The 12,582-nt window shown below is 44.3% G+C and overlaps 1 protein-coding gene across 1 annotated transcript in view; it reads right to left on the bottom strand.

Annotated features, from left to right (window-relative positions):
- Positions 1-2,215: 2,215 nt before the first annotated feature.
- The window catches only part of NOL6 (nucleolar protein 6), a 31,614-nt gene continuing 21,247 nt past the window's right edge, over positions 2,216-12,582 (bottom strand). Inside the window, exons 25-26 of the mRNA XM_065740103.1 lie at positions 3,776-3,877; positions 2,216-2,607 (exon numbers count right to left, since the gene is read on the bottom strand). Coding sequence (XP_065596175.1) covers positions 2,458-2,607; positions 3,776-3,877 — 252 coding nt within the window. The 3' untranslated portion in view covers positions 2,216-2,457. The remainder of the gene's footprint in view (positions 2,608-3,775; positions 3,878-12,582) is intronic.

The following is a 12,582-nucleotide window of genomic DNA, read 5'->3' as shown; positions in this document are numbered from 1 at the left end:
AACATGGGCTCCAGTAATAGCTTCTAAATATTTACATACTGGGAGGTTTGGGACATTGAAGACTTCCCTCTTCCTCTGAAAGAAGCAGAAGCCCATGGATCAGTCAGTGCTCTGGCAACATGAGGAACACAGCTACCTGCGATAACATCCTTGGGTAGCTCTTGCTCAAAGATGGATCCACATAATGCGAGCTGGGTTAGCAGTGGCCAGTGTTGCTCGTCTTAAATGTTTTGATGCCACTGCTGAAATACCCATGTCAGCCACCAAAATAGACATTCAAATCAGCAGTCATCTGCACAGGCCTGACCTCAACTCACAGCTGGCTGCAGTGGCATAAGCTTGTGAAATACTAGCACGCTGGTACTTGCATGAGGGATTGGTTACGAGTGAGTTCACTCATCATCAAATAACTCAGCATTGTTATTTTTATAGGAGGCTAGCCTGGACACTTCCCAGTCCTTTGCTGCACACTGCAAGCAGTGGGTTCTACCCAAGAACAAAGAGTTTGAAGAGTATGGCAGCACAGCAAAAGGACGGTGGAACAAGGAGATCCATAACGTGGTAGCTTGAAGCTACACATAGTTTTGTATCTCTCTAAAGGAAAAAAGAGGGAATAAAGTAAAAAGCACCAACAGACGCAGCAAGGAGAATGTGCCAGCTCCAGACTACATACATATAAAACACACAGTAAGTGGAAAAGCAAGAGTATGATAGAGCATGGAGGTAAGCAAACTCCAGCACATGCAACCAGTGCAGCAACTTGAGTGCTGTCCAAGTTTTGTTGGCAAATTCACAGGATCACAGTGTCAATCTATACATTTGGAACAAAGGCAGATAAGAACAAAAAGCAGAAATAATCTGAGTACCCAGGAAGATTAGCCATCACTAAAGGCAGACTGGGCAATACAAACACCAAGAGGATGAAATAAAGAAGCTTTAGAGATTATTAACTGCTTCTGAAATCTGTTGAAATCGCTGCCTGCATCATGTTTGCTAATGGATTTGTCATCAGTATCTTAACTCCAGGGGTCACAGTAGCAACAGAATATGGCATTGTTCTCAAATTTGATGCGTGCTTTGCATTACTAATCACTTTGGGTGTTTTCAGTTCAAGTGCTCCCAAAAAGATCTTGAAGGTAATAGACATACAGAGGTTTTCACCCACAGCCTCTATCAGCAACTGGCACAAGGAAGAGAGAAAAATGCTTTTTGAGATTTTAATAGATAGATATGCCCACACTCCAAAACTGAGGATGCTACACTATCTAGGTTCCATATGACACACTGTGCCACCAAACACGGGGCCAATAGGCACTAGCTATGCAATATCAGTCAAGTATCCCATCTCTGCTACAGCCTGCTTTTAAGCACTTCAGAGAAAGCATTTGGGAACAAAAACAAAAAAGCAACCTGGGAATCTTCATAAAGCTTCAGACTCACTTCCCATAGCTGGAGAGGCTGGTAGGTCTTGAAACAAGTTTTAGCAATCCACCCAAATGCTTCTATATCAAGCAACAACTCTCTACAGTTAGCAGACATCCACTTGGCTTCCCAAGTTTGATCCATTTTTGGTTTCAGCAATATCTGCTGTCACCAAGTCAGTTTCTTTTACCCTACATGCGATTCGTACATGTGAACTGACACATGGGATTGCACTCCTGTTTACCGTGCATGCTACCTAAAATCAGATGAGGCAGATGGGTTCTGTTCACTCTCTTATTTCTCTTTCCCCATAAGAAGTCCGCTTTTCAGCCAAGAGCTTGAAACACACCTCTGGAAATCATCCACCCACTGCTTCTCAGGGCTCCATTTTTTTTCCTCCCTCATCAGGTATCTATACATACTGGTAAAATCACACTGAGCTCTCTTCTCCAGGCTGGACAGTCCCAGCTCTTGCAGCTTCTGTCTGTAACTGATCCTTCAACTCCTCTATTACTTCCATTGCCCTTCCCTGGACCCAGCCCAGCATTTTCATCTCCCTTTTACTGGGGTCCCCAGCATTGGACATAGCACTCCAGATGAGTGTCATGACAGCTGAGAAGGAAAGAATCTGCTCAGTTTTCAATTTCAGTTTCTTTAGATTTGCTAGCCATTAGAGTAACAGAATATGCTATGAATTAGGAAGGTGTCTTCCTATTGCACACTTCAGGCAAAATTTTCAGGCCTTGATGTTTTCTTATGAACACAGTTTGTTTCCTACGATGAACAGGAACACTTTCAACAATTTTATCTCATCCTTATATTTTCTTCAAGATAAAAAGATAATCGCATTCTTAAAAACAATATAGGTCCCATCATTTTTCTGGACAAGGTATACTAAGATAAATACAGTCAGATACATAGTTCTGGGATATAAAAAACCAAAAGCCTTTCCTGGGACTGACTTATAAAATGAAATGGTTCCAGAGTAAACAAAGTCTGCTTCAGGACAGGTCCTTCTCACACTTCTTTATGGCCTCAGATAGTCCATTTCTCTGTACGAGCTTCCACTCTTTTGACCAGGCCTTCTCCCAAAACCTCAAAGTCCTCCAGAATTGCCTCTATGTTGGGAACACACACCAGCTCATTGTTCAGAGTTGTCACTGTCCGTCCTTTCATACTGGAGACCTGCAGGGCAAAAACAAATATTATACAAGCGGCAGCATCAGCTCAGAGCTGCTTTGCAACCCTTACAAGTCCAAAATAAGAGACATAAATTGCACTTTTGCCTTGTTACATCCAACCCCTGCCACACCGCCATACCACTTCTTGCCACCATCATTGATCAATGTTAGATGTCACCCCAGAGCCACAGCCCAAAGACTGCAAGGGAAGAAGAGAAACAACTGCCAGAACATGGTAAAGATGGGAAAGAGTACAGGGGCACATGGAGAAGACTGTAAATAGAGCAGATGGAGAACGCAAAAAGGCCAAGTACCACACCACGACCAAGGATTAAGAGTTGGCTGGGCTCTGTTCTGTTGCTGGATGTCAAGACCTTGAGCTGAAAGACATTTCTAGCTCTACTGGGACTGAGGGAAAAAAAAAATAGCACACACCTCAGGTCTAATCAAGCTACACTCAATGAAGATACCAGCATCTCCTCCTCTTATTTCACCACCATGAACAACAAGGTTTCACAACCCCAGCTAGGCTGAATGGCCAAGGCCCCCTAGCCATGAAGAGGGGAGATAAATCACCCAGAGACTAACAGCAGAAGAACCTGGGCTGCCAACTCCAAACTGTGAGTCACTAGTTTCTTTGCGTCTTTCTTTCATAGAAAGCAGCATGAATCACTTCAGCATGTCTCACACCTAGTTTAACTACCCTCTAGAGATCACCAACCCACACAGTGTGGATGGAACATATATCCATAGATTTACAGGACTTGGGCACTTCAAAGGTGGACTTGATGCGTTAGCCTCTTGCAGACCAGTATGTCAGCTAAGAGATACCCAGAACCATGAGAACAGAACAGCAAACATCTTCAGCAAACAATGCATTGCCCATCTCCCAGAAGGGGACCAGAGGAGAACACGTGGGACAGTAAGCTCTGTTTTGACATAGTGATCACAGTACTAGGGCTTGTCCAAGACATATGTTACCCTCTTGACTGTTGATGACTGTGAGGAAGCAGCGGCCACATCCCTGTCCTGGTTTCACACTTTCTAAGGCAGGGACAGAAGTATTTGTTCTATTTCTCAAAAGGTTTTGGGACTGTTGAAAATCAGTCATTGCAGGAAAAAGCACTTCAAGCTTCCAAGGCAACCTGCCCTTAACAGAATCAAAAACTTACCTTAAAAGGCTGAGGTTGAAAGCTTGAAGGTTTCCACAGAACTGCAATCACTTCCCCACCGTGCTTGTCATAGAAGAATAATGCAAGATCATTGAAGGCCTCCTGGAGAGAAAACAAAGGGTGAGCCCATAGTACCTCTATGTGAGCCAGGACCAAGCAGGCACCATTTCCAGTGGATTAGCAAGAAGGAAAACAGCGTTAAGGACAAATCCCGAATGCGTCCTACTGCCCCTTCCCCCTCTGCCTTGATGTGCAGAGCTCCCAAGTTTTGCACGAGGATCTGACTGTTGACTACCTCTTGCTGTCCCAGACAGCCACCACCTTTCACAGGCCTGCAGAGCACTCAGAAAATGGAACTAGATCTAGAAAGTTGGATCCCTTTGGCAGCAACACCCTACAAGCTTTCCTTGTCACTATATCCTTATCAGCTAGATTTGGCACTATCAAGCCTTCCAGTCCTGAGGTCCAATCGTTGAGTCCAAGACATCACAGTACATCAGATGTTATGGGGCAGGTCCTCCCCAGCAGGCAACTCAAAAACACACAGTATGTTTAATTAGAAGGTAGCAAAGACAAACCCCAGACAAACCAAGGACCTTTCACTGAAGGTCAAAAATCTACTGCTCTGCAATCTGTGCAGACAAAGTATCAAAAATCCTTCCCCCAGAAGAAATCCCTTTGGGATGCTAGATGTTGACAGCACATGTGGATATTTAACAGCAGAAACCTGAAATGATTCAAAACTCCAAGAGATGCAAATGTGGCAAGGTGGGGGGGGTGTGGTCTCCCAAGTAACTAGCAATAGGGCAGGACCGAATGGCCTCAAGTTGCACCAGAAGAGGTTCAGATTATTAGATAGAATTTCTTCTCAGAAAGAGCAGCTAGGCACTGGAACAGTTTGTCCAGGGAAGTAGTGAAGTCACCATCCCTGGAGGCATTTAAAGAAAAAGCAGATGTAGTACTTAAAGACAGACGTGGTTTAGTGGGCAATATTGGTGGCAGGTGGTTGGACTAGATGATCTTCTAGATCTTTTCCAACCTTAATGATTCTATGATTCAAATACAATAAAAGCTCAATGGCGGCAGCGCAGGAATCTGCGCCCCTGTGTTTCAGCAGTTGTGTCAGTGAGTAACCTATTACAATGGTGCTCAGCAGGAGCACAGAAAGAAAGCTTGCAAAAAGAGATGACCAAAGCCTTGTTTCCCTCCAACCCACACGGACTGGATTTCCAGCACTACAAAGCAGAGGATGAGCATTGCAGCAGAATTAAACAAAACCATGTGCCAGCAACTTCAAACCCAAAAGGCTGGCCCAGCAGCACAGCACTCCATGTACTGGCATCTGGGTACAGCCAAGAAGCTGCTTCCTGCTACCTGTTCATCTTGGAGGAGATTAACATCTCATGCATACTGGGCTGAGCAAAGATGACCTCCAGCATCAGAAAATTGTAATTTTGTGCACATGGCCTCCCCTGTTGGGTTAGTGCAACCTAACCACAGGAAATGCAGTCCATCTGCTCTCTTTAACTCTTTTCCTGGTGGTCAATAGGAACGTAGCAACTGCATCCCTTCAGCTTCCCCAGCTGTACTGCTGTCATGCCCTTAAAAAAAATCATCTTTGCTGCCATCACTGTATAATGATATTTTCATACAGATGTGCTTGGAAAAAAAAACAAACATCAACACACGCACGCTTGGAAAGCACCTTTTATGGAAAGGAAAAAAAGGTGATACCAATGCTAATACCAATGAGTTGGTAATATTCAGTGAGTTGGTATTAACACTGCCATGGTGTGTCTCACCTAAGACTAATGGGCAATGCTCACACCCCGGTCTGAAAACTCCTTGTTTCCCAGCTGGTAAACTCTTAATTATAGCAAAAAGCAAATGGCAAGAGGGAAGGAAAGCACAAGAAAAGGCAAATCACTGAGCACACCGATTGCCAACATTCAAGTTTCTTCATCAGAGGGGACCAGAGCACGTTAGAACCTGAAAAAGACCCATTAATCTACGGGGTGAGGTCTCAAGTGCCACACTTTGAGAAAGGTATTTTTAAAAGCATATCTTGTTGGATAGAAGCCAGAAGCATTTGCAGGAAAGGAACTCTCCCAGGCTCAGCTCATTTCCCAGTAAAGCTGTTGCTCTGCCTGATGCACAGCACCTTTTATACAAACAGGAGGGACCAGAGGACAGATGTTAAAACAACAGTACCCAGTTCAAAACCCAGCAAAATGCAAGCTCCCACACTTGTGCTACTCCCAGCACACAACAGTACTTCAGGCCAGCTTCACCAAACTGCAGAGAAGGAATGCAACTCTTGGAGAACTGCAGCATTAAGAGGACCTGGTGCCTTAGTCACTACATTTCTGTTTGTCCAGAGGTTTGAGGAATAAAAGCAAGAACAGTTTTTTCCATTTCCCATACTCTATACCAGTGCCACTGGTCTTGCCTCTGCTTCCAAGCCCCTTTCTCAAGGGAAAGTTCACCAAAAAAAAAAAAAACAAAAAAAAAAAAACAGAAAATGGCAGGGAACACATCAGAGCCCATGGCCCCTTCTCATGCTGCTGTATCTTTTGTCACAGTTTACTTTTAATGTCCCAGAGGGAGCTTTCCCTGCTCAGAAAGATCTCTACCATCAAACCCCACAAGACAGTTACCTGCTTGCAGAGGTTATGAAGGAACAGCAGACTCAGGACTTAAGAGGAGCCTTACCATCTGGGAAAGGGCAAGCAATGCCTAAAAGATTAAACTCCCCAGTCTGCAGGGACCGACCCTCGTGGAAGGTCTAGAAGAGACAAAGAAAGGTACTGAGTAAAACAATGCCTTCATCTAAAATGGGATTAATGAATTGAGCCTTCCAGGCTGAAGCATGGATTTTACAATGAGGTAAGAACTTACACTGGTTAAGCAACTACATTACTATTGTTTAGAAGCAAGTGGGGATTTTTTTTTTAAAGCTAATCATTTATCCACTCATTTTTTCACTGCTTCTACTTATACCTGGAAATTGGGCTCTCATTGCACCACATCTGTTACAGAAATAGGAACTGCCTGGGGAGACCTCAGAAATGGGTCTGGCAGTTCTAAAGCAACATTTTCTCACTGCTTAGGATATTTTAACTGCTCTCAGTCAGACACCTGGCTATATAAAAAATCCAGCAAGCAACTACACATGTGGTTAACACTTTCAAGTTCTTCTTGGTTTACTCAGCCCATCCAAACTGTTATACCTTTTACCAGCTCACCAGAGCTATATGAGAACCTTACTACTAGGGATTCATCATAGTGAAAAACTAGTATGCCAAGAAAGGAGGAGAAATAAACCTGCAAGAAAAAGAAGTAAAGAATGAGAGAAAAGCAGTCCTACGCCTACAGTCTCCTGGCTCTACTAGTGACTGTGCCTTGTTCAATGATTCATGAGACAGAAGTCTTCAGTTCCTTCCAATGGAAGAAGTAAGGTATTGCAAAGAAATATCCAAGCAGAACTACCTCCTGATCTCACCCAAGCAGTGGAAGGTGCAGATGCTTCGATATGCACCTGCATACTTATGTGCACACACTCCTGACCATAGGCACTGTGATAAGGGTCAGACAGCTGCTTCACAGCTGTAGGAGCAGAGAATTTCCTGCCACCTTTGCCCCTTTGAGGGCAGACATTCAAACTGTTTTCCACCATTCCATCAAAACCAACAGAGCCTTTTCATATTGTCTTTGCCTCTTCTCAATGAGGCTATGGGAGGAGTCATACTTTTCAGTCAAGACACTGAGTACTCTGACCTGAAACAATTTCACCGGTTCCAGCTACATCCCATAACCACAGCTTCTACACTGTATGAGACTCAGAACTGCTAACATTATTAATCCCTTCCCACTAGCGAGATGCACATTTCTACACTAAGGGAGGAGTAAAGGAAAGATCTCTAAATCTTCTAAACAGGTCTTGACTGAAGATGTAAGAAGTGCAAAACATTGCCTTAAAGGAAAGCATGTTTACTGTAAAGCAGGAAATATACTCCTGCTCATCCATGCAGAAAAAATCCCCTCTGTACAGGATGGGCAACTCCTTTGCCATGAGCTCTTTGACAGACAGATACTGCCAGAGAAAGCTAAATCTCAATGAAATCTCAATGAAATAAATCTCTTCATATCCAGTGATCTCATAAGACCAATGACCTGGTAAAAAGAGAAAAAACAGTTTAACAGCCACTGCAGGTACAGAGACCAACAGGGCTCAGACAGCTTCATCCAGCTTCCTCTTTGATGACAGAACAGTTCTGGATTTTGTGAGACAGTAAGTCTTTGGGCTTAGTGAGCTCCTGAAAGCACACAGACAGACACGATAACTGCATCCAGACTCACTGGCTACAGGCATGAAGATTTCCTCTTGAAGAACAGACAACATCCAAGCCACCCTTGAGTAAGAGCTGTGCTGACTGAACCTTTGCATGCCACATCCCCAGCAAGCTCAAAAGATACAGAGGCAGTCCACAGTTCTGCAGCTTGACAGCAGCCATGACACAAATCTACAGTCATGATAGGGATTCACAGGAAACCCTGGCTGAGTTGCTTAAAAACTTATTGTTTCACTGGAGAATCCTTATCAGGATGTGACCAGCTGCTTGATCACCAAAGTTCTCAGGATTGTAGGCACAGGAGAGTCTTGTTATGGGTTGAAGCACCAAGGAAGCCCTCTTTGTGGGATGTCTGACACCTGCCTTCCTTCAAAAGGATGTCTGCAAAGCCTTCTCATTTGGACCAACTCCCAGAACAAACCACCTTTTCCATTAGATCCTTCTTGGAATTTAAGCATTCGCTGTCTGAATGCCATGGAGCCTTTCATCTCCATTCAGGCTCTCAGGCATGAGTGCAACTTGATCAGACCAGCTCCTGTAGCACATCACCTTGAAGAAAGAAAAAAATCGAAGCAGTCAGGGCTTAACGCCTCCCCTCCTTTTATTTCTTCTTCTCAGGCTGCTTGGGAAAGGCATGCAGCAATTCTCCAGCTCCAGAGCACTCTTAGCCTATCCCTTTGATTTGAGAAAAACAGGTCACCCTTTGTGTGCAAACAGTCAGAGAGGGCAGAGATAGGTCTCCTGGCTACTGGAGAAAGGACGCTGCCTGCTCCTTACTCCTTTCAGCTTAATCAACATGTTCAGGCATTTAAAGACCTTTTCAAGGGGCAAGCCCTGAAAAGGACAAATGTTTCTTTCCCACTCATAAAGAGAACAAAATCCCACAGAACTGCTGCATGGTAAATGTCTCTCTTTGTTGTTATAAGACCACTATAGCTACACTGTCAGATACTACTAAACCAATTCTGTGGTTTGTGCTATTAAGACAAAGCAAATTACTCTGAGTTAAAGCCAGACACTCCTGCATTCAAATGCCTTCTCATCCAAAATCCCTTGTAAGGATTCACTCCTATCACTGAACTTATGTCACAATCCTTTTCAGCATCAGCGTCTTGCTGCATTCCCATCAGCCCCAGGGCTGCCAGCCTCCAGGACAAGGAGGAGCTCAACACTGCTCTAAGCAATAAAAACTAAGGGAAGAAAAACATGAGGAAAAACACAAAGCAGTGACAAAGGTCTTGATTTTAAGTAAAATCAGGGCCCTGAGACACAGAGCTGGATGATATCTGACAGAGTAGTGTCTGCCGACAGCTCAACATCACCTGCTTGTTGGCATTTGTGCAGTGCAAAATGAGTTTTTGGAGCGCTCTGACACAGGCTGGCATGGCTAAGTAATCTGAGAGCAAAGGTGCCCAATAGCAACTCCTTCATGTGCAGCTGTTACCTTTAATTTTTCCAGAAAAAATACCAGTTTGCCCAGACAGAGATACTCATCAGTCCCATCAGGTCTGCCTGATGCTGACCTGGATGCTACAGGAGCAAAGTGAACTGGTACAGCAGGATACCTCCAATAAAACAGCCACAGAGGAACACAACTTGGTCTTCTGCATAATCAGTGGCCAGTTCCTGCTCCATTCCTCCCAAACACTCTCAAGATAAAGGACAGGAGATGCTAAATGCATGCTCCTTTTGGGAACGTAACACCTCTTCCAGTAAAGAAAAATAACCATGGCTTTTATCCACGTCTCTTCACTGGGATGTTAGTATATTAGGGCCAGCTATAATTTATAATCAAAATTAAACCCTACTCCAGGCCTGTTATTACCTGCACAGGTAATAACAGGTAGTAAAAATTCACTGTTTGGATGCCATATTTGACTGGATCATTCAAGTAATATTTTTTTTTTTTTAAGAGGATAACTAGAACTTCCAAGGAAGTTTCCTCTGTGCTTTCACTTTCTGGAGCCATTGCTGACACCTACTTGAAGGCACCAGGTTGACCAGAAGCACAGAAAAATACTGTGCACTGTAACACACCCTGATGAGTTTCCTGACAAGTTTTTTTTCATAAAGCCAGATTTGCTGCAAGTCTATTAAAAACCTCCTCAAGAAGCCTGCTTTCCCAGTCAGCTTTTCCAGTAGTCTCCAATTCCTCTTCAAGTAAGAAGTCAATCTCTTGCCAGGTTTCCGTAAGAGTCACTTAGCCCTGACCTCTCAGAAGACACAGCAGCTCTAGCCCCACACACCTTGTCAGCTGCTGAAAGACTCCACTCAACTCTAATCCTTCACATGTGGGATGGAGACAGACTTCAGGCTTAATAAACTTCACTTCCTACCTAGATCTATGCCTCCTTGTCCAAGTTTCCTGGTGGCAGATGAAACTAATCATCTGGAACAGAAGAGGAGAGCCAGGACTGATATTCCTTCTCAGGTTCAGTAAAGAGTGAAATAACAAACAGCTCCCAATCACTGGGCTTTCTGCTCCATTTTTAAGTGCTATACAAAATATTTCTTCCTCTTGCATATCCTGCACCTCAAGAAAACTCCCAATGGTCTCTGCAACCCGAGCTTCCCAACCACCTTCATTCTTGCAAGCAGGAGACCTACTACTCAGCACTGGATACCCGCTTTCCTCTCTCCTCCACTTCATTCCAGATAAACAAGCAGTGCCACTTGCAGGGATATTAACGAACAATTATTAAGGGACAGTCATCAACTTAAAGACATCTTAATTACATATATCTTAATTTCCTGTACTCTCACTCCTCTCAGACAGCCTCAACCTGCTGTGGGTGAGTGAGCATGCACATTATTGTGTCTGACAGTTCTAGCAAAGCCAAAACATATTCACATGGACAGGGCAGAAACTGGTACAAAATATGGTTTGCAGGCAGCTTGGGAGGTAATCAGACTGCTCCCAGAGTGACAAAACCCACAATGAAATGCTTTCCAGTTTTCTGTGGCCATCTCTCCTAAGCTATCTGATTTAAGGTGAATAGGGAGGTTGCATGAGAAGGGTTCAGCATTTTTCCACTTCAACGAGAATTTAAAATGAAGCAACTCTGCAATTCCAATTTTGGATCTGAAAGCCTTTCCTGCCACCTATTCTTGCAGCTGCTGCCACCATCAAGCCTGGTAGCAGCAGCAGTGAAAAATGCAGTGGCTGTGCAGAATTAGGCAGCCTAGGGACAAGCAAATGCTGAACCTTACAGGCCCAGAGGAAATTAGGACAGTACCCAATCGTGGGCACACTCCTGCCCTGACATGAGCTTGGAGAGAAACTGATACTGAATCTTAAGGCAGGTGAAGCACATGGAAAGGCAGACAAAGCCTTTCCAGTGTGTCAGCTAGGAGAGGCAAGAGCCCCTGTAAACCCTCAGACATGCAGGAGCTGCAAGGGAACAGCTCACGGCCCCAGAGCTGACAAACCTTGTTTTGCCTTAACCCCAGAACAGCACAGCCCAGTTGCTGTGATGGCCTTCAGGAAGCAATGTGCACTGCAACAAGGGAAATACTAATTAGATACTAAGAAACAAATTTTCAGAATACTGTTGACTTAACACTGGAACAAAGGCTCAGAGAGGTGGGACATTTCCAGACCTGGAGATACTCAGCACTCAACAGGACTAGGCTTCTCTAATGATAAAGCTCAGTGGGAAACAGGACTGGAGGTTTTAGCAGCAACCCCTTCCACATGTAGCTTACAGTTCTTCTGTTCTAACACTGCTAACATCACTCACAACACTGTTGTAGGAGACGACAACAGCTATAAGTCTAGACAACTTCTGAAAACAGGACATAACAGCCTCACATCTCCACACGCTAAATTCAGCTACTGCAAACAAGAAAGGTTAAGTGTCAAGAAGGCACAGGCGGCACAGGCTGCACATCCGCACAGCACTGGCTTGTGTAGCACCGCTGTCACCCAGCATCCTGCACACGTGTCATGGCCATGCAGTGGAAGAGCGCTAGGTTGATGTCTTTAGGACACCCATGTTCTCAATTTACTCCTTTCACCAATTTTCTCTGCCAACCTGCACATAATAAGGCCTGGATAAACCAAGCTGTGATCAGTATCTGGCCTCTGCGGCTCATGGAACTGCTGGACTTCCAGCAGGAGGCCTACTGCTACTACCACCATGGTTACCTATGGCAGCTACTACCTTGTACGCCAGCCCAGAAAACACAGGTAGCTCTGCCTGCAATGCACTCCAGCTAGTTCAAGAATTCAGGAACAGTCAATTAAATGAGTGGGAATAAATGGCTTAAAAGATACTTATGCACTGAAATGTCATATTCTTCAAAAAAGCCCCAGATGCTTTACATCTGAGGTCATTCCCATAGCAGCAGCACTCCTATTTCCAAGGAATGAATGGTGCACTCACCAGGCTTTCTGCTGAAGAACGGATTCCAGAGTGCATAAAGAGTAATCATCACATGCAAAATACAAAGAAT

Source organism: Cyrtonyx montezumae, unplaced genomic scaffold (assembly GCF_038088225.1).
Source record: "Cyrtonyx montezumae isolate F1298 unplaced genomic scaffold, pur_monq_1.0 scaffold_25, whole genome shotgun sequence".
Classification (NCBI taxonomy): domain Eukaryota; kingdom Metazoa; phylum Chordata; class Aves; order Galliformes; family Odontophoridae; genus Cyrtonyx; species Cyrtonyx montezumae.
Note: the sequence above shows the minus strand (reverse complement) of the source record. Positions and strands in the feature narration are given on the sequence as shown.